General features: G+C 38.7%; 1 protein-coding gene across 1 annotated transcript; it reads left to right on the top strand.

Moving 5' to 3' along the window:
• The first annotated feature begins 1,236 nt into the window (after window positions 1-1,236).
• bckdk (branched chain ketoacid dehydrogenase kinase) lies at window positions 1,237-26,002 on the top strand. Its single transcript, XM_022217352.2, has 11 exons — window positions 1,237-1,512; window positions 6,437-6,505; window positions 6,591-6,701; window positions 12,762-12,809; window positions 15,065-15,184; window positions 16,523-16,621; window positions 17,648-17,721; window positions 19,923-20,051; window positions 20,763-20,852; window positions 21,861-22,016; window positions 23,004-26,002. The coding sequence occupies exons 1-11, from the start codon at window positions 1,264-1,266 to the stop codon at window positions 23,146-23,148; spliced, it is 1,290 nt and encodes a 429-aa protein (XP_022073044.2). The 5' UTR covers window positions 1,237-1,263; the 3' UTR covers window positions 23,149-26,002.

Here is a 26,002-nt window from a genome sequence, read left to right as displayed (position 1 = left end):
TTGTATCTAACAATAGAACATTGTGATCCTGCAAAAGAAATTTCAGTTCTTTTTCCTGCTTTTATACGACATTTGCAACTAATAATTTCTGCATTTTCAGTTTAATCTGTCGGTTCCTTTCTCGATTTGGGAAATTATAATGCTTGTTTTGTCAGAATCACTAAATTATTATTAAAAAAACAAAACATCCTTACAATGGCAAGCTCAAGCAAACAAGCATTGCATTGTTTCAGCTTTATTTTATACATACGCCTCTTCCTAATGTGTCTTAAATACAAAAAATAATATAAAAAATATAACTTTGGACAGATCCATCTACAAAAATTAAAAATATATATATCAATAAAAATTGAAATAAAAATATAATTGTGGAGAGATGGGGAATTAATCTTAGGGTTAATTGTTTTTTATATTTTATTGTGAACACTTTTTTTTTTAGCATTTTATTGTTTTCAATTTTTTATTTCATTGTTCATTTTACTTTCTTTTACCCTTGGTTGACTTATTCGTGTATTTATTTTACTCATTTACTATTATTTCTTCTATTATTTTTTTATTTATTATTTTTAATTTGTTGTTTTTTTGCCTTGAAGTTATCCTCTGGATGGTACAACAATAATCAATTAACAAAATTTGATAAAAATGTTAGATAAAATATAATTGTAGATAGATAGGGAATTAACTTGTCTATAAAAATTAAAAAATATATTTCAATAAAAATGTAAATAACTTTAGGGTATTTTATTTTTATCATTCTTATAGTTTAAGTATTTTATTATTTTCTATCTTTTAACTTTATTTGATTGTTTATTTTATTCTCTTTTACACTTTAATTTATTTTACTTATTTATTTTTACTACTGTTATGCCTGGTACAACATTAATGAAACAATAAAATGATATTTAGAAATATTAATTAAAAACTGAAATAAAAATAGAATTGTTATATTTTTATTTCATTTTATTTTAAATTGTTTTTATTTTTAATCTAGTTTTATTGATTGACTAATATACAGTGCGGTGGATCACGTCTCGGCACCACACCGGGCCAGTACCGAGCAGCGGCTCCGCCTCTGGATGGCTGATTGGCTCCGGTTCTCCTCCCGCTGGCCAATAAGTACGGAGCCCCGCTGCACCGCTTACTGTATCCAAAGACGTGCCTTTGTGTACCAGGACGTCGCGACCCTGATGGCCCGTAGCAGCCGCAGACTGCTGTTTAGCTCGGAACCGACAGCCGCTGTTTGCTCATCGCAGCTTCGTCTCAATGCGTCCGGGACTGGCGGGTATCGCGGCGGAGATGCTGAGCGGTGTCACCGGCAGGGCCAGGCCGAGGCTCGGCAGCCTCCTGCTGGCCCCGGCGACCAAAACACTGCCGCCGCTGTCAACCTCCGCAGAGAGCCGCAGATTTCGCTCCACGTCCTCGATGCAGGGCTTCTCGGAGCTGGCCCGGGAGCGCTCCAAGACTGTCACGTCGTTTTACAAACAGTCCGCCATCGACGTTTCCGCGGAGAAGGTAAACTTCTGCTGTGGGGTTTCGGGCGCCGGAAGGTCGGTTGCGGAGGAAGCTAGCTGTAGCCTGTAGCCTGACAGCTAACCGTTAGCCCGGGCTGTGCTGCGTTTAGGGACGCAAAGTGGCCAGATAATGCCTCTCCGTTGTACTTAAACGGCCATTTATAAGCTTCCAGAACTATTAATTGATAAATTAATTTATGTAGCTGCCTTAAAGGATAAAAATCTGATTATTTCCCACAACACTAAGAAAGCTAAGATGTGTCTAATTGTATCTCATGTCTTTGTTAACAAAATGGAAGCTCTAACAAAAAGACGCAGGAAGCCACTTTTATTTATTTTAATTTAATACAGTATATTCTTAACAACTCTGCGTACAGTTACAATGAATATCTTTAATATTCTAATCCTGCCAAACCAGTTATCCTCTCATTTCACTGCTACAACCACTCCTCCTACTATTACTACTACTACTACTGCCGCTGCTGCTACTGGGAATGTGAACGCAGCAGAACATCATGTTTTGCCATCTCCTCAGATTTTCACACAAACTCGACAACAGCAGCTGTTTCGTGGAACTGATATTGAGCATTTAACTTGTTGCTGTAGCTGTGAAGATTGAGCAACCACAGCGGAGTTTTAAGTTTCATCGATGGAGGTGCAGCTGACCCAGTTACTGTGGAGTCAGCGGGGCTAGTTATGCAAATGTTTTGCTTGTTGGAAATAGATTTGTAGAGAAACTTGAAGCCCTAAAAGTGTGCTGATTTCTGTATTGCACAAATATGTATTTATATTAATGCTGCTACAATGTTCGAGCAACTTTTACTGATTAGCAAGCGAGTTTAACATGTCATACATAGAAGTTTTTCAAAGTCAATGTTAAAAAAAGAAAAACTAAAATCAAATGTGCAATTACAATGTGCACACAGATTTACAAATTCACTAAAAACTGGTCACACAGTACCCCTGTTGCTGCAGATTTTTTTTAATCATATGCTTGACAAATGTTTGTTTTTTTTTGCCATATCTATTTCACTGGAACAAAACAAATGATTTCTTCATAGTGAAATGAGGAAGGAATCTGCAGCTGCGTATAAAATATAGAAATAAAACAAGGCCCTGTTGCTACACGCATGACGAATCCAGTTATCATCATTACACTGGAATTGGTAGAAATCCTCAAAACGTGCCAACGCAGTAACTTTGATGCAGATGGGTGAAGTGTAACTGATCTACAAGAACACCAATGTTCAGATTGTACTCAGCTGAATTCGTCGTCTTGTGATTCGTGGTCACACATTAATCCGGTGCAGTGTTTCCCCAGCTCCAGGGGGGTAGAAAAGGGTCCGCAGGTTGATTAAAGGCACAAACCGGACAGATTAATGTGTGCATTTCCATCAACTGTGGAGAATTAGGTCAAATGTACATTCTCCGCTTTGTGCATGCAGACGTACTTCTGCTTCCCTGTACTTGTGCAAACCTTTTCTCGGTGTCCTATCAGGGTAAACACACATTTTTAATGACTGTTTGATGTTGGCGCGCCTGATCTGGCTCATTTACACCAGCTGCTAACGTCACATCTGATCCCAAAGTGAAGCAAAGCGACTTTAAATGTGGTCTGACCGGTCCAGTCGAGCTGCACATATTTACGCAACGCACTTTTATTTTTCCAAATACAGATTGTGTGTTGATGAGATGTCCAAGTGAAGTGTTTACACACATGTAACACCTAAAATAATCCCTGCCGTTATTGATCAGGGGTCAACCAGTATGGTTTGATCAGGCCTGACACCCATTATTAGCGATCGAGGATACTGATAACCAATATCTGGAACCAATATACAGTGAAAAAGTATTTGCCCCCAACGGAAATCTTCTAGTTTACCATACTTGTCAGAGCATGAATGTTTCAGATCATTAAACTCATTTTAATGTGAGACAAAGAAGTGCAGTTTTTAGATGATTTTATTTAGCTGTCCAGTCCACTTTGGCCTGTGTGAAAAAGTAATTGCCCCCTTCAGATATCTTCACCTATAATGTTTCATCAAACTAATTTTACTGTAAGACAAAGACAACCCAAGAAAACACAAAATGCAGTTTTTAGATGAGTTCATTTATTGAAGGTAAAATGCTGTCCAGCCCATCTTGGCCAATGTGAAAAAGTAATTGCCCCCTTAGCTCCAATCTACCAAATGGCCAAATTCACTTGTCAGCTGAGTTCAGTTTCACCATCCACGCTCACATATGATTGCAGCCAGGCTTGTTGAATCTAAACGTCACTAAATGGAACCTGTACACCCCTGAGTGGCTCAAAAATAACTAAATGAAGGTTCTGCAGTGGCTGAGTCAAAGTCTGCTACAAGACCTTAAAGGGCCTCAAAAATTTGGAAACACTCGAAAGGTGTCTTTTAATTCAATACAACTCCATATTCTAGCAGATAAATTCAACATAGAACTTAGCAGTGAAACATGGTGGAGGTAGTGTGATGGATGGAGGACCTGTACGACAATTGCCGACCAAAAAGAACATAACAGTTCATCTTCTGTTTGCAAAAACATATCTGGATGAGCTCCAAGACTTTTAGGATGGCATCCTGTTGGGCCTGATGAGTCAAAGGAGAAAAGGTTTCTGGAAGGCATGGGTCTATTTGGAGGGACCTGGATGACTTGTCATCACTGATGGCAGCCATGAATTCTGCTCTCTATTCAGAAAAATCTATTGGAGAATTCCACCATCCAATTCATGGAATCGAAACGCCTCAACACTAATTGATTTATGCAGCAAGACAAAGACCCAAAGATGCCAACCAAGTCCCTCTCTGAGTGGCTCAAAAAGAACTAAATGAAGGTTCTGGAGTGACCAAATCAAAATGTGAGATGTTAAAAGATCAGTTCATGATCTAAAACAACAGAATTAGAACTATTCTGCAGAGAAGAGTGGACCAGAATTCCTCCGTGGTGATGTAAAAGACTGATCACAGCTGGAACAAACATTTAACTGCAGTTGTTTCTGTCAAACCAGTTATTAGGTTCAGGGGGGCAATTACTTTTAAATACTACATTTCGTGTTTTATGGAATTATCTCTGTCTAATATTCAATAATAATGAATATTAGTTTGATGATCTGGAACACTCAAGTGTGATAAATATGTAAAACTAGAAGATTTTCTGTAGGGGGGAAATACTTTTTCATGCCATTGTTACATGTGCAGTGAAAATGGATTTTGTGTCAGGATTTAGACACAAGACCTTAAAAGGCCTTCCTTTAATTCTGTTTTACACTTTATCCTCTAGCTAGTCTGCAAGTTATTTTCAGTGTTGATAAATCTGTTGATTATTTTAATCAGTTAGCTGTTTGGTCTTGTGTTCGTTGTGTTTCACAAAGACGGCATCCTCTAAGGCCTTGTTTTGTCCACAACCTAAAGAAATGAAGTTTGCTCCTTCTAGGGAACTAAACCATAGAATAATCAAATTTCAGAAGCAGGAAACTGTGAATTTTTAGTTATTTTTATTTTAAGAATACTGAAACTGATCAAAATAGTTGGTGATTGACTTAGCAGTTGACAACTAATCCGATGTTTGATTAATTGTTGAAGTTCTGGTCTTGATCAGCTGTTATTTGAACCAGTCAGATAAAGCTGTGAACTGGATAAAGTAGCGCAATCAGGAACAATTAACAAGAACAATACTGGTAATTGGAAAAAGGCTCAGTATTGGAACTGATAATCAGCTGGACCAATAATCACTGACTGGATTTTAATTTAAAGACATATTTAACGGGTTGTACAGTTTTTTGGAGGATATTCACGCTGACGTTTCTAAGATGACCTCTGCTGGAGTCTTTTTGCGTGTTCTCATGTAATCATCATGTAGGTGTAACAGTCAAAGTGAATGTTTAATTTAATCCTGTCACTCCACAGTTATTCATTAGCTTCAGTTGGAGGAACATTCCAGGTTTAACACACGACCAATAATAACCTCCTTCTGCTGAGCCAGGCCGAATCCTGCATGCAAAAATCTGTTTCTGTACAACCTCTGGTGGCCTTTAAATGGATATTAGTCATTTTTGCTGGATTTTTAAAGTTCTGTACTGTTGTTAATACTACCTGGCTATGATACACAGACTGACCTTTCTTTTTTGGTGTCATATATCGATGCAAATCCTTTAAAAAAAAATTTAATATAGAGTTTTGAGTGTGACACTGTGCTTACTAAATGGGGCATTTCATAGAATAGACTAGAACAGAATGTCCTTTATTAGTCCCACAAGGGGATATTTTGACAAAGTGACAGTGAGAAAAGCAAGAAAACACAACTATAAATTAAGAGATGAGACATACACACTATATTAACAGTAATAAATAAGACAAACGGCATACTAAGAATGCCAATCTAAGAATATTTACATGAATTATTGTTGAAAACACGTTCTTTAATGCTAATACTTATTCTAAATGACCTCAGTGATAAACTTTGTTGTTGTGTGGTGCAGTTTTGTAATTTATGTGTTGACATGAGTTTATTTCACACTGTAGATGTGTTGAAAATGTTTCTATATTATTTATTTTTAACCACAGCATGCCGTCAAAAATGTGGTCCAATTTTGTAAAGTTGTTTACCATCTCCTATTTAAAACAAAAAAGCAAATTATACAGTGTTTATTTAAGATACGCTTGTATTAATATGTAACTTTTAAAAAATGTTGACTTCTTTTGTCAAATTAACCATTTTTTCTTCATTGTGTTGGGTTAATATTAGTTTAATGGTGGGTTTAATAGAAATAAAGGTACTTTATGGTGTGAGGGTTAAAGTCAGGTGTGTTGAAGCACTAGTATGAAATAAATGAAGATGTTTTTTTGTAGTTGAATAGTTTTAAAGTGTTTTGCAGTAGATTAACGTGGGGTTTTTTTTTTTTTTTGTCTTCTTAGGCCTCGGTGCGACTGACCTTAGCAACCCTGCTGTATTCTGGGAAGTCTCCGGATGGACACCACATCCTGGTAACTATCTCAGAGGACTGCTGAGTGTACGTTCGATAAGAAGCTGCTCGTTTGACTCGCCGCTGTTTGCTGTGTGTGATCTCAGAGCAAGTGCCAAGTATCTCACAAGGAGCTGCCTGTGCGGATCGCCCATCGCATCAAGGGCTTCCGCAGTTTGCCCTTCATCATCGGCTGCAGCCCAACCATCCTGCAAGTGGTAAGAGCGCATTCTCAGGACGCCATGTGGCCTCTGCATACGGAGCTATACATGAAGCCAGCATTACATCAGAGTCTATAATAAGAAGGTGACAACTAGGCCATGGCACAGGGGAGTTATGACTGAATGAAAGGACGGAAACGCTCCCGTAACCCTCTCAACCCCCAAGCTGAGGGCTCAATAGAAAGTCCTGCACCTCTGTGGAAACAGCTAGGAGTAGAGGGAGCTCAGAGAGGATTTTTTTATGTAGAAACTTGAGCAGCGTTTCCAAGTGTTTTTTGTTTTGGTACTCGTCTCCCATCTGTTCTGCGTAAACACAGTCTGCAGATCTGCCCAGTTCACCAGAAAAGTTCCTGATTTTTTTATTTTTTATTTTTTTTCTCTCGTCGCCTGACTGCTCACAGCTAAACAACTGATAGCTTTAAAACTGCACAGACAAGTGCAGACCTGCCAACCTGTATGCATTTTGCGTAGCAGGTACGCAATTTGACATCAAAATACGCTGGTATGCTCCGCCTCATTAAACTACTCAAAAAGCTGCAGACATCTGTGAGTGCTGTTAGAAATGTTGATGTGCAATACTCATGCCTGACGACACGATGCAGCAGTGTAGTGGTGCAATTTCAACCAATCATCATAGAGTAGCGGAGAATAACGAGTCTGCCGAACCCTTGTTTGGCCCACTCTTCCTGTCCTCTGCCTCCCTCCATCTGTCTGTATGTACTGCTAATAACGTTACTTTCACGTTGAAAATACGATGTCATATCGGGGAAATAAGCACCGAGAGTTTTTTTCCCTATCGACGTGAGCTGTGTGTGTGTTTGCGTGTGACATTAAGTGGTACTCAAAATATTTCGCCAGGGTTGGCAGGTCTGCAAGTGCAGAATTGTAGTTTTTTACAGAATGTAGTTACTACAAACTTTTTGCAAATCATTCAATGAGACATGTAGGAAAAGTGATTTTTAAGCAAAAATCTAAATTCTAAGCTTAGGTTTGCTTCAGTTTTCCAGTTGTAGCGGCATGGTAGAGATGTATAGTTCAAGTAGACTCTCAATTCTTCCTGTTTTTCCAGTTTCTGACTGATAAATGGTTTTATTTTGGTGGTTTAGTTTTTTTTTTTTTTAAGACCACACACCTTTTAGAGGTTTCAGAGACTTAAGGTGCTTTCATACAGTTATTGGTAATTTCTGCCGTTCCCATGTTGGAGGATAATTTGATTTAGGAAGTAGAGCAGGTTGGTGTCTACAGTGGCTTAAGACAAGACATTGAGTTAGTCCAAATTGCAGACTGTACTCGCGGCTTGTCTTTAAGAGCTTGCCATGAATGGAGAGGGAGATTTGGAGAGGGATATGGGCGGCTGTGGCCCAGGTGGTAGAGCGGGTCGTCCAGTGATCGAAGGGTCGGCAGTTCGATTCCCGCTCTGACCTAGTCATGTGCTGTTGTGTGCTGTTGTGTCCTTGGGCAAGACACTTAACCCACCTTGCCTCCAGTGCTCTCACACTGGTGTATGAATGCGTGTGAATGTTGGTGGTGGTGGTCGGAGGGGCCGTAGGTGTGGATTGGCAGCCATGCTTCCGTCAGTCTGCCCCAGGGCAGCTGTGGCTACAAATGTAGCTTACCACCACCAGAGTGAGAATGTGTGAGTGAATGAATAATGGATTCATTGTAAAGCGCTTTGGGTGTCTTGAAAAGTGCTATAAATGTATAATAAATGTAACCATTATTATTATATTTATATACTTGTTGTGTTAAACTACATGACAATGTATTAGCAACCTGCTAATAGTTTATACCAGTTATTAGAAATACAGAACACCAGAGTCGCTGCAGACTCATTGGTTGCAGCCTGATTTGTCAGCACTTGTGTGTTTGAACTGGCAGCTTTCAGTATTCTGTATTTGGTTTGGCTTGATGTGACATTTCACTGTTAAGCAAAATCTATAAAGAGCAGCAAACATCTGAAATCACAAACCTTTAGTGGAAACCGTCAATGCCCAACACCTTACTAGCTCACTTTATGTTGGTTTTTCCTTTAATCTGTCAATGCTTTTATTCAAGTCATGCATGGTCTACAGCAGAGTTGATGTGTTTTTTTTATGCCAATATCAATGAACTAGTTAGAACATGACTCCGCTCCACCGTGTGCTCTACTACATGTGCTGCAGACAGTGCTGTTGTAAACAATGGAGCTGATCTGCTAAACAAACAAATGTATTAGGTTCTGTCAAAGATAGTTTAAACATTATTAGACAGCTTGTAGAATGCTGTCTAATAAAAGTATACACCCCTCTTGGAAGCAGGCGTTCTTTAAAAACTGAGCAAAAACCTAGTGCGGGAGGCCACCAAGACACCTGTGACTCCGCTGAAGAACTTACTAGCAAATGTCTAAAATAATATATGAGAATGGCAAAGAATGCAAAAGGAAAAAAACGCATTAAATTTAAAATACAGTTCCCCAGAAGACATAAGGGAGGCTTTGAAGTTAACTGGGAGAAGGATCTTTGGTTTGAGATTAGACGCCTTGTTGGACAAACCTTTCCTTACTGGTGGTGGTAGCATCATGACGTGAAGCATGGTGGTGGTAGCATCATGACGTGAAGCATGGTGGTGGCAGCATCATGACGTGAAGCACGGTGGTGGCAGCATCATGACGTGGGGATGTTTCTAAGCAGCAGTTCCTGGAAGGCTTGGAAAGTTAGAGTGTAAAATAAATGCAGCAAAGTGTAGAGAAATCCTGGAGGACCACCTGATGAAGAAAACTGAGACTTGGGAGAAGATTTGTTTTCCAGCAAGATGATAAAACGAAGCATACTGCCATACTGTGTTACTCAAAAATGGTTTAAAGACGGCAGGGTGAAAGTTATGGAGTGTTTGAATCAGAGCCCAGACCTCAATTCAACTGAGAATTAGTGGCTGGACTTGAAAAGCTTGAGAGCGGTTTTACAAAGTAGAATGAGGTAAATTGCAGAGTCTAGATGTACCAGGCTGATTGAGACCTGTTCATGTTGACTCATGGCTGGTATGTAGCCAAAAGGTGCATCTACTGAATAGTGACTTATCTTAGATTTTACATTTTATCTTTTTAATTAATTGACATTATCTTGTTGAAATCTGTTTTTAGTTTGACATTAAAGAATCTTTTATTGTCAATTCTGGTCACAAAAGCCCACTGATACTGAGAATAAAACTTCCCAGAGAGGTGAATACTCTTTATGGTCTCTGTATGCTGATACCAGTGTATCTGTGACAGGCTGATGTTGGCAAACTAATGGATCATTCCAATCAGAATTCTTGTGGACTAAATTATTTTTTCTGCCCTTGTTCCTACTTTCTGCATTTGTCATAATTGTTTCTTCAGAAGTTCATTCCATTGAAGAACGTCCTCAGCCCAGTCTGTGATTTAGCAACGGGATGTTATTCTTACAGCCACGTTGCAGTCAAGTTCTTCAGATGCCGCTCGGGACAAACAAAATTCCTTCAAGCTCACTTGTACAGAGGTTACAGTGACACGAGGTTCACAAACCGTCAATCTGAAAAGAAAACTAGTTTTTCTAACGTATCAGATTCTGCTGCAGCCTGCATCGTGTTTCTGGTGTTCTGTCTCGGCCTACTTTCCCCTGCAGGCTCTTTGACTGATTACATGTTTCTCATGTCTCGTAGCTGATGAACTTTCACCCAGATTCCCTCCTTTTTGGACCTCCTCTGTGCCGATTGCATAAAGCGAGGCTCCTTTGTGTGCCATAATGTAGGTCGGGATGGATTTAGTTGCAGAATTTGCTCTTTGATCAAAAGCGAAATAATTTTGAGAGCAGATTCTGTTTTTGTATTGTTACACAATCAGGTTCTGAGCGACATTTTGAAATGTTTCAGTCATTTAAACATTAATTTAACTGGAAAAACAAAGCAGATTTTCTAGGGAAGTGGTTGTGTAACTCATGGTAATCCTATAGAGGCTTTATGAAATGTTCCATAACGTAAGCCACATGTGCATGGATGGGAGATTGCCGTAATTTTACGGAATTTCCGTAAAACCAAATGTACTTTTTTTTTTTTTTTTTAACACTCCACTTCAAAACGTATATGATGTGCGACTCGATAACTTTCGTTTTGCGACATACGTAAATCATACCTGCCAACTACTCCGGTTTTGCCATAATGATTACGGTTTTCGTGATCCCACTCCGGGTTACGGTTTTATTAATCAAAATACGGATTTTTTCACAGTGGACCATTGACACTGTTCGAATTAAACCAAACACACACTAAATTCTTCAGATCAATTATTCTGCGCTTCATGCACACACTCTCATCATGGAAAACACGAAAAAAAATGCGTATGATGCAGCTGTTGCAGGCCGAGCCTGCTGTCCTTTAACCTAGGCAGGTTACGGTGTGTGTGTGAGAGAGAGAGTATGAGAGAGTGTGTGTGTGACGTGAGGAGGAGCGCTGCAGCTGTGTGTGTGTGTGTTGCAGACACGAGCGTGAAAACGGAGGCAGAGCGAAATGCACCACGATGATAAAAATACAATAAAAAACTTAAAGATAAGTTTTAACGCTAGCGCTACCCGAGGCTGCCCAACCGCGGTTCGGCGGCCGGCGGAATCGGGTCGGTAACACAGATTTTAAGTTAAAGGCAATTAATTAATTGAGCAGCTTCAGGTAACAAGTGCCACAGTGTGTCCCATTCAAAAGAACAACCGAAGAAAGCCAAGAGATGCACCATAGAAAATAATAATGCTTGAGAGTTGAGACTGGACTCATCTGATAAGAAGAGACAACTACAACAAGAGAAATGTCATCAAAATATTGAAAAATGTGGTCTGGATGCCTGTGATATTTTGAGTTTAGTACCTGTCAAATTAAAGGAACATTCTGAAAGGCTATATATTATGAAGTTTGTCCTTGATCTTTTCCATCAGAATTTATGAATTGACAGTTTAAGTAACACGGAAACATGATTCTTAGCCACATTCTAAGTTGATTTAATGCTAAAAATCATTTGGTGTTGGGGGGCTTCGCCCCCTGAACCACCCACCAGGACTTTGTCCTGGACCTACCGGGGCCTGCGGCCCCTGGACCCGGACTGGCTACTAGGCTTTTCAGGTTTCAAAAGTTGGCAGGTATGCGTAAATGCATGTACCGCTTTCCAGAATTTTACGGCACTTCCGGTCAGTCTACAATCGCGATGAGCCGCCATCTTTTGCTTTGCACACGTGTGTGTATACGATACAAACATGTTTCTTCAGCTTACTGAGACAACTAGAGCTCGTGAAATCGATGCAGAGTTGAAGAAGAATAAGTGGAGAAATGAATGGCTTGATGAGACAGACAAGAAGGATCGCCCGTTCCGTATGTGGCTTTGAAAATGTGTAGAACCGAGTGCAGCATGGTGTAATCTGTGTTCAAAGAAGATCGCCTGCAGGAACAATGGGAAGAAGTCGATTGCGAGCCACAGTATCGAAACTGTCCATGTGGAGAGGCTCGACGCCCTGAAACACACATCAACCCTTCCAGCTGCATCTCCAGTACATTGTCCTCTGTCAAAAGTGGACTCCTTGGTTGATGCCAAGATCCAGACTTGTGCATTTTTGGCCGAACATTGCCCAAAGAGGTGTGGGAGCCAAACCATTTTGTAGTTTGCCTTCCTGAACAGGAAGCACACAAGGAGCAAAGTGAAACAGACAGACACCAGCAGCAGAAAAGAAAGGCTGGCCAGCCAAGCATCTTTCAGTTCTTCAGCAAGAAGCAAAGGCACTGAAGAGAGTTCAGTGAATGTTGTACATTTTTTATACTCATTCTAACAAGTCACCACTGGAAAGAACTTTAGTAACTGTAAGTATATCCCAGAAAATACAAGGAAAAGGCATTTCATACCTTCAGTATATGATTTTTTTTCGTCAGCGGCCCCTGGACCCCGGCCGCAAAGTTCAGTAAAAACCAAATTTTTCACTCCCACCCATGCATGTGTGTCGGGGTCAGTGGAGCCAGTAGACCTGATCAGGGGCCAGTTCATGTCTGGTTTGATGAATCGCTCTAACTATAGTTTCTCTTTTCTTACAGCATGAACTGTACATCAGAGCCTACCACATGCTCAGTGACTTTCCACAGGTGAGTGTCGCACACAGACATAAAATACATCAATGACAGCGTTAAAAGTGCAGCGTCATGTTTCAGCTCCAGGATTGGTTAAAACGTGTGTTATTAAAATTAAGACTCTAATAAATGAGCTGCTTAGGTGTCAGTTTTACCCTCATGTCGTCCTGCGGGTCAAAATTGACCCGGTTTACAGTTTGAAAATGTGGAAAAAATACATATTTTCACAGTGAAACTTCTGATGTCTACATTTTTATCATTTTTGTTAAATGTTTAAACATTTTTTGGTGGGAAAAAGGAAATGTTAAAGATGTTTCTTAAGAACACTCACAAAAAAAATCAACCAAAATCCAGCAAATTTAGCTGGATTTTGGTTTATTTTTTTGTGAATGTTCTTAAAGAAAATATTTGATGTTTTACTGAAATATATGTAACCACTTTAGATATTTTCAGGATTTTTTTTGAAAATTTTTACTCATTTTTTTGAAAGTATTTGCAAGAATTTTCTTGCTAAATTTGTTTTTTTTTTGTTTTTTTTTTTAAATGAAACTTTTAAGGTAAAATTTTAAGGAATTATTGGAATTTTCTTCCTGAAGGTTTTACAAATTTTCAGAAGTTTGGGAAATTTTTTTTTGCTGATTTTTGGATTTTTTTTTTCTTTTCCGACAAGGAAGCAATATTTTTTGGTCCCCGTAGATGAAGACTACAGGAGGGTTAAATGAGATGACACATTGTGAGATTTAAAATTCAATTCAGAAAAGATGCATAAGGAAGAATAAAAAGTTAAATATTGATAATATGGCAGAATGTGTATATTTTTTGATCCAAGTGGAACAATGTGCTGCTCAGTCATAAAATTGCTGACAGCTTGTTTTGCGTTTCAAGGTTCATCGTGGGTTCAGCTCGGTGTGGAATGTGGGTCAGTTCTTTCCAGTCATTCCCTGTTTGACAGCGACTGTGAACAGCCTTTCCCCCCACTTTGCGCTTTATTTAATGTCTTTTCCGTTTTTAGTTCTTGACAAAGGAGACAGATTGTTCTTCTGCTGGTACAGACAGACCTGCTGAACATGTTTTCTGTTCTGCTCTGTATAAATGCAGGCGCTCGTCAGTGCTGCCACTTAGATCTGAGATGCTGGTTTTCTGTGCCGCCTGAAACAGACTCGTCAGATTAAGTAAAACAAACGCCTGACAGTGCGTATAAAAGTATGAGCCTGTGTATGTTTTGGAGCGCTGTATCACTGCTTCGGCTTGTATAAACGGATTTCAGAAGAGATGACTCAGCCGGTTCGGTTGGTTTAAACTAAACGGTCCCTTCATGGTCCGATTTGAACGAAGCACCAGCAGGAGAGAGGACCCTTATTAACTCTGAACAGTGATGTGGGTTGGCAGATTGCTTTTTAATTATCGCAGGCCAAAACCTCAGAGACTCTCAGGTGGACTTAGCTGCTTTATAAAAGTTAACAGTGAATTATAATGTCTAAAAATCTCATGTAATAATCGCCGTTCTTTCCTGTGTGCATTAGTCTCAGATTGTTTTACTGTTGACATTTAAAGTGTCTCATTATCTGCTTGTCGGCCACCTGTAAAATCCTTTTAGCTGCACTAATCTGCATGAATGGTGCCGTGCAAGTCAAGTGTGATGGATTTTTTTTTTTTTTTTTTCTTCCTCTCACTGGTCTGATCCAGTTGCTTCTGCTTTGCTGTTTTGATCATTCTGAAGGCACCATCCAACAATGTAAACACTCCCTGCAAATATTAACATTAGAAGGCAAAGACCCCAGGAAAAGGAGAGATTATGCCCTTTGAGCTGCAGGAAATCTTTAATACTGAACTAAGTGTGTGGAAATTGTAGAATTAAAGCGTTTTATTAACAACTTAACAGTGACAGGAAAAAATGCAAAATAGAAGCAATAGGAAAGATCAATAAATGAAAATAGCATTTCTATTTAAAGAACTGAATCTCAGTGCAGCGGATAAACATGGAGGAGCACTTGAAGTTGCTTGAAGATCACAGTCCTCGTGTAAACTGACAGAATAACGGAGTAGAAATACAACATCCAGGTGTTCAGGCTGATTGAGATCTATCCATACAAGCTCAGTGCTGTTTGTAGTCCAAGGTGTATCTTCTTGATAGGGTGAACACTTATGCATTCACTTATTTTTTGATTTTACATTTTTAATTTACTACAAAGTTGCATAAAGAGTAAGAAAATGCATTTTGTCAGGATTTGCAGGTTTTTAACGTGAAGTGTGCTCTTGCCTCCTAACAGATCAAGGATCAGGAAATGGAGGCTCGTTTCTGTAAACTGGTGCAGCAGCTGCTGGACGACCACAAAGATGTGGTGACCATGCTGGCTCAGGGCTTCAGGGAATCCCGCCGACACATCCAGGTAGAGAATATTCTGTAATTAATGGTCAGAAAGACAGAATGTACCTGCAGGTTGGGCTGGGATTATGTTGGGAATGAATTCTTCACTGATGGTAGTGGTCTTCTGTGAATTTTTTATGCCTGTTTTTGGTTTTGTTTCATATTTTCCTTTAGCGTAATTGCTGATCACTAGCATTTCCAGGCTAACCACTTGCATTCCTTGGATAACAACTGCCATTCCAGTGCTAATAGTTGGTATTCCAAGGCTAACCCCTAGCATTCCCATTGTAGCCACTTGCAATCCGAGGATGACAAGTACCATTTCCTAGGCTGACAACTAGCACTGCTAGTCTCATAATTAGCATTTCTAGGCTGGCCACTAGCATTTCCAGGTTAGCAAATGGCATTCCTGTGCTAGCAATTGGCATTCAAAGTTCCTAAGTTCTATAAATAAATTAGGGGCTATAAATTAGCATTCCTAGCCTAGAAACTACAATTCCTAGGCTTGCAAATGGCTTTTTTAGGCTAACAACTAGCCTTCATAGGCTAACAACTGTCATTCCTAAGCTAGTCACAAGCATTCCAAGGCTAGCTACTAGCACTCCGGGGCCAGCAAGTAGCATTAAAGGGCTAACAACTGTCATTCCGGTTCAGGCATATGAGTTCAGTAAAGCATCTTGAGACAATTTGACCTTTAATTGGCGCTATATAAATAAAATAAAATTGAATTGAAATTGTATTGAATTCCTAAACTAGCAACTAGCATTGCAGTGCTGGCAACTGGCAATTCTAGGCTAGCAATCCAAAATTGTGTCTGCGTCATTGCTTTTGTTTCATATTTGCCTTCAGCATAATTAAATGCCTTTCAAGTGTTTTAAATGAACCCTGAAAAGCTCATCGGTCTGTATTATAATTACACATTTAGATGTTTTGTTTTTTTTCCCTTCTCAGACTCACCCAGACTCTGTCAAACTACTTTACTAGAAATTCTGCATTACATGTAAGAACCTGAACTTGACTCTGGCAAAGAATAAACCTCACCCTGCTAGAAGACAGGATTTATTACTTGGATGTGTTCTGAGTAACGTCTGCAAGTCTGGATCTGTGTTTTTATCATTGAGTACATCGGCTTCCATGTACAGCTATGATGTTGGCTGCTTTTTTTTTTGTTCTTAAAATATCCTCTACTGTGTAAAAAAAAACTAGGTTAAAAAAACATGTTTTCCACCAGAATAGGACTTTAAAGGATGTCAGACTTCATTCTGTGCTCCTAATGGCTGCTTTGCTGATGAAAACTGTTTTACTGTCTTGAGTTTTTAAGTGCCCGTGAAGCATTAACCAGTTTCTCTCGTTGTTCCAGGATGAGACGATCATCCGCAGCTTCTTGGATACGACACTGTGCTCTCGTCTGGGAATCCGGATGCTGGCCACGCACCACCTCGCCCTCCACGAAGAAAACGTACGCTCGACTGTTTCTGTGCTTCTGATGGCTTTTTTTCACCTTTGAACTGTGTTGTTTGTCCGGTGCAGGAGGACATATGGTGACCTGTTAGTGGAGGGTTGGTCCTCACATTTTCTAGCCAAACATGGGGTTAACTTGGGGTCAGCGTAATGCTGTTGTTTGACCAAAACCATCCTTCTGCTCTGATTTTTTTTTTTCCACCTTGTCTGTGGCTCTCGGCAATAAACAAATCAGAAGAAAACATCTGTAGAAGAGGACATAATTAAATCATTTCAGGCTCAGCAATTTCATAGAACAATATGATAATGATAATGGAAGTGTCAGATAAATTGTCTGTTTTGTAGTCGGTAATTTAAGATATTGTAATTATAACATCACCTGAGTTGATTAATTAACCCTCGTGTTGTCCTGCAGTTCAAATGACCTGTTTTAAAGTTTGAAAATGTGGGGAAAAAATATACATTCTCACAGTGAAACTTTTGATGTCCATATTTTCAACATTTTTGGGAAATATTTGAACATTTTTGGTGGAAAAAAGAAATGTTAAAAATCAACCAAAATCCAGCGAATTTCGCTGGATTTTGGTTGATTGTTTTTATGAATGTTCTTAAAGAAAATATTAGAAGTTTTGCTGATATAGATGTAATCACTTTAGATATTTTTAACATTTTTTGGGAAGATTTTCACTAATTTAAGTATTTTCTAGCCAAATTTGGGATTTTTTTTTTAAAATAAAACTTTTAAGGGAAATTTTTAAGGAATTTTCTTCCTGAAGGTTTTGCAAATTTTCAGAGATTTGGGGAATTTTTTTGCTAAATGTTTGGATTTTTTTCAGACAAGTAAACCATATTTTTTGTGCCCGTAAATGAAGACAACAGGAGGGTTAAACGGCAGGATTTACAGCTGGAAGCGCTGTCTGAGACGAATTAAAGTCATAAGGATTTGAGATTAATTTAAATGTGATGTTTTTCTTTGATTTGAGTAAAAAAAAAAAAAATATCGGCGTTTCTGTCCTTGTTTCAGGGTGATTTTGTCGGGATCATATGCAGACGCCTCTCTCCCAAAAAGATCATAGAGAAGTGGGTGGACTTTGCCAGGTGAGTGTTTGTTCGCTTTGTTTATTTATCACCTTTCTGTGACTTTCTGCTCCTGTATGAGCTCTCTGATGGGCGAGTCAGAGTTCAGCTGATAAACAGGAACAGACGTGTTGGGAGCTGTGAGTGAGATATCAGCTATCGTTGCTGTTTACTTTCTCTAATCTTATCGAATGACCTCTTCAGGGTCAATTACTTTGACTGAGGTCGACACAAAGCTGCTACTGTGTGCGAACTAATAATTAGTGAGGAAGTGATGCGTTTGTGTCATTTTTGTTTGGAGCAGTGGATAGTTTTCGAACACGACAAAATCAACAACATTAGATTACTTATTTGTATCAACACGACTAGTGTGCAGGTGTTTGTGTCATTTTCTCGTTAAAACTATGATAAATTCTTAACTTTTCATCCAACAGCATTATCAAGTCAACATTTTATTGTCCAGTCCTTTGCTTTACAATTAGACAATTTAAATAAATATAATAAATTATTATAATAGCAAAAATAAACTTTATTTATACAGCAGTTCTCAAAAGCAAAGTTAAAAAGCACCTTACAAGACAAAAAAATTACGAATAGTCAGCAAATAATGATTAAAAAAACAAAACTAGCTTAAACATTAAACATTTAGCAAAAGAAGCTGTGTATGAGATGGAGGAAATGAGAAAAACAATACAGAAAATTTCAATTAATTCATTAATAAAAATTGGAGTTGAGAGAATGTTTTTGGATCAGTTAGGTTTTAAGAAGAAAGAAAAGGATTTTACTACAAAATAAACTACTGCACCTCTATGGAGACAGAACAACCATGACTAGAAGTAGAGAGAATTCTAATTTGTTTAGTTTTTTTGCAGTATTGCACAGTTACAGTGTAAATACATAAATAATAAAAAATGAACCAAAAATAAAAGTGAAATGAACTTCTTTGATTAATAATTTTACAAAAGTTGAAAAAATGAAATTAACGTGTACAAATGTTATTAAAACTGTGATGAATCACTGACTCTACATACTATAGATATCTTACTGTTGACATTTTTATCGGAAAAATGCCTTAATTTTTCTCACGTTACTATTAGTCACTGATAAGTCACTAATGGCTTCACAGATGTACCAAGAAGCACAGATTTTTTTTATTTAATTTTTTTACCAGAATCTGGTCAGTGCTAGCTGTTAATTTCTAATGAACTTTGACAGGAGACAGGTTTTATAAAGTGGTTCAGCTGAGATTTGGCTGAAATTAACGATGGAACGACATGTCAACTGTTAGAAATTCATCGAAAAGTAAAAGAATCTTTTTGTTTTTGTCTGGATTTTGTACTTATGCTGAATAGGCGTTTCAAACTGCGAGTCCTAAGCAGTTTGTACGTATAATTTATGCTTTTTCTGCACAGTGTTCCTTTAAAATAGGCTTTCATATCTCACAATCGATTCTAAATATACTGGGAGTGAACAAAGAGAGGCTAAAACAAACCATATACAGATTAAACTGGCACCGTTCCATCACCCTGAGCTTTAATTAGTGTTTTGTGTGTATTGGCACACAATGAAAAGGTCAAACATGACATTAAATAGCTTTACTGATGGGACAAAATGCCTAAAAAGTCAAGAAAATGACAGATTGCAGCCACATGTAGTGTGATCTGTTAAAACTGTGATGAATGCTTAACTTGTCTTCTAGCCGCAGTAACATCTTTAATTATAATTAGGCAATTTAAATACATATAATAGATTATTTTTTTGGTGAGTTTAGTCTGGATTTTATACTTAACGCTGGATTTTTGGATCTTGTGTGTGTGCGCGCGCAAGTCCTGAGCAGTTACATATCTTTTATTCTTTTTCTGCATAGTATTCATTTAAAATAGAACACTATATTTGCAGATACCCATATACATGCGATAGGCAGCTAAATCAGTCATACTCTAGTCTCGTCTCCAGCTATAATATCTTACTATTATTCTACATATACTGGTAGTGAATAAAGGGAGGTTAAAATCAACCAAATACAGATTACTGACAATGTTCTGTCCCCTGGAGCTCATTAGCACACAGTTAAAAGGTTAAACATGACATTAAATAGCTGCACTGACATCACAAAGTTGGATTTCCGTGCAGCCGTAAATGGTGTGAAACACAACAGTGCATGTGTGTTGTATAGCGTTGAGTCGTCTGCATAGTGACAGATATTCCTCGTGTCCCTGCAGACGTCTGTGTGAGCACCAGTACGGTAATTCTCCCAGGGTGAGGATCAACGGGCACGTCGCAGCTCGCTTCCCCTTCATCCCGCTGCCTCTGGATTACATCCTGCCGGAGCTCCTCAAGAACGCCATGAGGTGAATTAACCACCAACACCAAACTGCTGCCTCACTGTCTGGAGGCGGAAACTGCAGTGTAGCATCAATCTCCAGTTGTTTTCTCAGCATCACTCAGCCTGACGGCTCCATTGTGCTTCATATCATCGTTTTAGAATCACTCATTTTGTCCGTACAGCTACCGTGATGACTAATGTTGGCTCATAGCAGAGCTTGGCATTATTCTTGTACTCTGTTATCAGTTTCTCATGAATTATTCGTGAAACTTGATCTAATTTAGCTGCTTTAGTAGCTTTAAACAATGACCTTCCCCAATTAGACCTTCCTTGAGTTCAGAGGCAAGAGGTGATTAAGAAAAGAGTTGTTTCATTGATAGCTATTTTAATTAGCTTGGAGGTCAGTGGACTCACAGGTGCCATTTATTTTTTACAATTACACCTCTCAGAGTTTTCAGAAAACTTAACTACCCACCAGTGTGATTTTATTTAGCTGGTTGAGTTAATCATTCGTCAACTGAGAAAAGCAATAATTTAAGTATTTAGCACCAAAAAGCAGCAGACGTTCTGCTGCAGCACTCAGACCAAACTGGATGGAAAGAAATGTGTCAACAAAACTCTTAGGCCACAGATGAAATGGTTATTTATTAACCTACTATAGATGAGAACACAATTTAGCATTTTGTCTACATTTTATTGAGTATTTCACATATATTCTCGATGTTTGTCTCTTCAGGGCCACCATGGAAAGTCACCTGGACACCCCATACAACGTGCCCGATGTGGTCGTCACCATTGCCAATAATGACATTGATTTTGTCATCAGGTGAGAGACAAACGTTGGGTGTTTCATTGATGTTATTTGGATTTCAAGCCATTAATTCCTGGTAAGATTACAAGTGTGATTAGGATTAAGGCATGTTACTGATTTATTTTTAACTGATCAATTTCATGTCAGAACATGTGCAGTAGTTTTGCTGTAGTACCTGGTTGTGCCACAAGGTGGAGCCTCTTACTGTTTATTGAAATGAAGTTAAGTGTGTTTGCTGGCTGCTCATAAAGGTGAATAAAACAAGCGCGCTTCCTTGCCGTTTAACTGCTATATAGAAAAAGAAGTCTGCCGGTTGACTGATTTAGCTAGCTACTTGAGGCTAATGCTTACATTAAACTGGGATTTTCAAGTGCTAACACAGTCGAGGGTAGCTGTAGCCGCTAATGCTTTTTTTTTTTGTCTATTTAATTTATAATTTGTTAGCCAGGTGCTTAGTTTATCTGTTCTACAAATCTCCTAATGTTACAAAGTTTTAATGATCAGACAGTTTAATTGGTAAAGTTGAAAGTTGTTCTAAATTTGCATTATAAAAATATAAGTTGATTCTAAAATGTCAGTTACTCTGACAGATTGTGTTTTCAGCGTCCCTTCATCAGTCTGAGGATCTTCTTACAGCAGGCTAAGCAACGTAGCACCGATATTATTTCCTACATATCATTTAACTTCTCCTCTTCAGTGCTTCCTGGTCAGCTTCTGGCTACAACTCCTAGATTTGTCCAGAGTAACTCCACAAACCAGCCTAGCTGGCTTGGTTCAGTGTGTTGGATTTTTAGTTTAAGTCTTTTCTACTAATCTACCAACTTCAAGCAACTTCTGGCTGGAACTCAAAGGTTTTGATCAAATCTGACTCTGTTCCTTGAGCCGCCTATGAAAAATGTCCCTACATGTCGGACAACTAAAAGTTTATTAAGTCTGTGAAGCGGCCAAGTTAAAGAACGAGGGATTACCGATACTTTAGTTTCAGAGCCTCCAGAGAACTTATTTTTTTCTTTGTTTATTTAGGATTTCTGACCGTGGTGGCGGCATCCCTCACAACATAATAGACAAGGTGATGGACTACCACTTCAGCACGGCCGAGGAGAGCGCCCAGGACCCCCGCATGAGCAACCTCTTCGACAACATCACCAACAGTGGGAACCAGTCGAACCCGATGCACGGGTAAGAATTAGACTGTATTTATCATATTTTCAGATTTGCTCAGGTCTGTGTCAGAAGGTTATGCCTTAGAACCACAAAAATAGAAAAAAAATCATCAGGCTTTCAACTTTTGATGGCCTTTGAACTACTCGCTTGCTGTTGCATTCAAAAATTAAAACAGATTTGAGCTTGAAATTGTGATATTTCATTCATTTTTTAATTATAAAAAAAATTAAAAATCAATTTTTCATTAACTGGGAAAACAGGATTAATCATTGAAATTTGAAGTTCCCAATGGTTCTTGAAGCAATACTCAGTGAGTATCTGCACAATTTGAGAATGGGTTTTGAAGGCCTATATAAAGGCCCAAAAAAGGCCACCATTGTTAGTCCAGTGAACAGCATCATGCCGCATCTATCACATGAACAACGTCTCCGGGCACTGGGTATGGTGGAGGCCGGTTTGAGCTACAGTGATGTAGCCAGGCGTATGGGCTGTTCCCAACCCACAATCAGAAGCCTGGTCCAAAGCATGCGCCCACGGATTGCTGCCTGCATCGAAGCAAACGGAGGCCATACTCGGTATTGACTGTTGTGACTTTGTGTTTGGCAGGTGCTGTTTTCTTTTGAGAAATTCTTTATTTTGAAATCATTCTTGAAACTTTAGATTTTTGTTTCTGTATGCCAATGTGCTAAACAAATGATTCATAAGAAGAAAATCCAGTTTCGGGCTTCAAAATAAAATTTTGTTAAAAAATATGGTCTCAAAGTTTTTAATGACTGTCAGTGTACTATTGTTAGTGAGTAGACCATTTTGACCTCAAATGTGGTGGCATGAGCCTTAAGACACACCGCGTCCTGACAAGCTTCAGTATGTGATGGCCTGTTTCACTCATAATGTGCAAATTGACTTCTGAACAATTGTATGTTCTCAGGGACTAAGTTTTAGTAACTTTGATTCACGTTTTACCTGCAGTGTACCACCATTGCCTTCTGCTGTTTTCTCCAGGTTTGGTTTCGGCCTGCCCACGTCTCGGGCCTACGCCGAGTACCTGGGCGGCTCTCTGTCTGTTCAGTCCATGCAGGGCATCGGCACCGACGTCTACCTTCGTCTGCGCCACATTGACGGCAAAGGAGAGAGCTTCAGAGTGTAAAACTGCTCGATGATTACCCCCCTAGATCCCAACGTAGGATTCAGACTTCCCGGGAGTGCTGAGGGTTTCCCACCACGGAGGCCGACGAGTACAACGTCGGCCTTCACAGTGCCGAGTAAGAAGGCTCCCAAAGCCACCAACCCACTACTCGTTTTGTTTTTGTTTTGCCTTAGACTGATTATAAGCTATGTTAGCTCTCAAGTTGACGATTTCAGTTGTTTCCCTTCGTGTTTCGTACCCTGTGGCATGTCGTCTTGAAGTTTTTAGAGGCCGTATGAACTTTTGAATGTTTGGGTTATCGGGACAAACTGTGCATGATGGTAGACATTGATGATGATGAGAAAGGAAGGAGCAGGAGGAGCTTCAGTTTTAAAGAAGTTCACCTTGAAGTTACCACTCGCATAGCCTCAAAGTAGTCGTTTTAAAGATTGTTTCAACCGAAACTTCTGAGACACTCCAGCTGCCCTGTCAGAATTTCCTGTTCCACGACGATCGGGTTTAAATTTCCTCTTCTGATCGGCCGTTTGGAAGCACTTTTAGCTTAGCGAGAAACCGTTATTCCTACGAAACCTCCTCTGAAGGAAACTGCCAAAACACCAAATGCTCGTTAATGGATTTTTCTTGGAGAACATCTCTGCTCAGTGTTTTACGTGGAGCTTTCGGGCAGGAGGCCAACCGAGATGTTCAGCTGCCTTACTGTGTGACACTTGCCCTTCTACTGCATGCTGGCTTTTCTTTTTCTACTCTTCTTGTCTTCTTTCTCTTTATTTCGTTGCCTTTTCTGCTTCCCACAGGTGCACAACATGTCAGCCAGCATTATTAGTTTGATGTCTTTTTGCACAAAAAATAGATTTTCAGGCGCCGATCACAGCAGTTTTTTATCACTTTAACCATAACAATATACCAGAGAAGTATTGTCTGATGTTGTCTTTTCTGTTTTATTTCACTTCTTTTTTTTTCTTTTTTTTTTTAAAGAAAATGTGTCCGTTGTATTTCAAGTTTGAGGTTGTTTTTTTTTTGGTTGTTTTTTTAATGAGATCACATTCAGGATGGGTCAACAGCGTTTCTGAGCTGTAAACTCAGATCGACCAAGGTTTCAGGTCAATTTTGTCCAGATCACAACTTAATTACGTCGTTATCTTGAAATGGCAAATAGCTTTACATCTTGTGCTTTGTTTTTTTTTGTTTTTTTTAATTTATTTGATGCCCTTTTCCTGCAAATTTATAGTTTCGTAAAGATAAATCTGTGAAGGCAAAAGTCCTAATACCCGCGTGTAACCAGTTTTAAAAATTTTTAGCTGGTTTTAACTGTGTGGAATTAAAATTACAGCTATCAACAGCATCATTTTGACGAGTCGTAATTCACACCTTGACAAGTTTTTATTTCAGATATCATAAACATCACTATGACCAGTAAAAACAACAGTTAGAGAAATAAAAATGAATTAAAATAAGAATTAGTTGTAATTTAGCCGCAAATGAATGCAATTCATAGATATCTGAGAAGAGAAACCCCACATATAATGTTAAAAGTGATGTTAAAATGACCATTGTTGATGCCTGAAATGTTCTTTTTCACTAGATGTAAATGAATACTACATCTGGAACACAAATCCAGTGTAGCTTCAGTATTAAACTATAAAAGGGCTCACCATATGTGTCCTAAAAATGAGGATAGAACTGGTTTGTACATGTAAAAATAGATTATTTAGGCATTTTTATCTGGGAAAAAATGGCATAATCAAGCTGTGATCTAAATGTATGTGCAAGAAAATGGCTCCCAAACCTCCTTCGCTCTGAGTTTCCAGCAAAAATACTTTATAGAAGAAGAAAACCTAAAGACAAGTCAGGAGGTTCATATATTGGTGTCTTCACTGTTAGCACTCCTCAACATTCCCCAGCTGTCTAGCAACAGATCAACCATTAACTCGTTTTATCTGGAGCATGTTTTTGTGTTGCATCTTCTTTTTTTTTTTTTTTTATCTGAAGGGGCATTAGGAGTCTGAGCTGTTACTAACGAGAACTTCACGAGTGGAAAGCATGTTTATTTTCTGTTTCTAGAGTCGAACATTATGTTTTCATAGACTACCAGTTGGGACGATTGGATTGTTGTTTTATGTAAATGAATCACGCAAGATACTAAAATCTCACAGATTAAAGTTGCAGGTTTCATTTTGTCCACTTGGTTTACATACAGATGAGAGTTCAGCTCGTGTTTTTTTTGTTGTTGTAAGACTTCACAACATAGTCTGATTCAGTTTGGCCCATATTTATGTCTCATGGTATAAATTAACATGTTGTTCGTAGCTTCGAAGGTCTTGAATTTTTAGAATGTACATAACTTTCTCTAGACTAAGCATCACGTAGCATGGTTTAAAGTTCCAGCCTTCTTCATTTATTTTATTCCAAAATGTTGAAGGTGGTTTGTACACTTCCAGTTCTATGGTGTGTTTTATGGAGCATAAACTGTGCACTGTGCGCCCCCTGCTGGCCCAAACAAGTGAAGGCAGACTGGAAAATAATGTATGTGAAAATCTCACGTTAAGCATTTTCATTTGTTTTGTTCTTTTTTTTTTAAAGAACGAAATAATTCCCTTTTGTTCTTTTTTTTTTTTTTTTAAAGAAGAAAATATTTCCCTTTTCTAGATTTCTGGTTTCTTTTTTTTTTTTTTTTTTGCAGCTCATCAAGAAAAAGTGATAATTCAAAACAAACAGACGACCTCCAGCACAAACCAGAATGTTGTTACTGACTAAATGTGGAGTGTTTTTTCTCCTCGACTGAAAGTAGTTTCTCCCACGTGTTTTTATGTTGTGTTCAGGACTCTGTAGATATTAAAATCTCATTTGGTTGGAA

This window comes from Acanthochromis polyacanthus, chromosome 17, assembly GCF_021347895.1.
Source record: "Acanthochromis polyacanthus isolate Apoly-LR-REF ecotype Palm Island chromosome 17, KAUST_Apoly_ChrSc, whole genome shotgun sequence".
Classification (NCBI taxonomy): domain Eukaryota; kingdom Metazoa; phylum Chordata; class Actinopteri; family Pomacentridae; genus Acanthochromis; species Acanthochromis polyacanthus.
This window is presented reverse-complemented; position numbering and strand designations above follow the sequence as displayed.

Coding starts and splice junctions, on each gene's coding strand:
- bckdk (XM_022217352.2), top strand. CDS start 1,264: ATGCGTCCGGGACTGGCGGGTATCGCGGCGGAGATGCTGAGCGGTGTC. Junction 6,506..6,590: donor CGGATGGACACCACATCCTG/GTAACTATCTCA, acceptor GTGTGATCTCAG/AGCAAGTGCCAAGTATCTCA. Junction 22,017..23,003: donor CAGTCGAACCCGATGCACGG/GTAAGAATTAGA, acceptor TGTTTTCTCCAG/GTTTGGTTTCGGCCTGCCCA.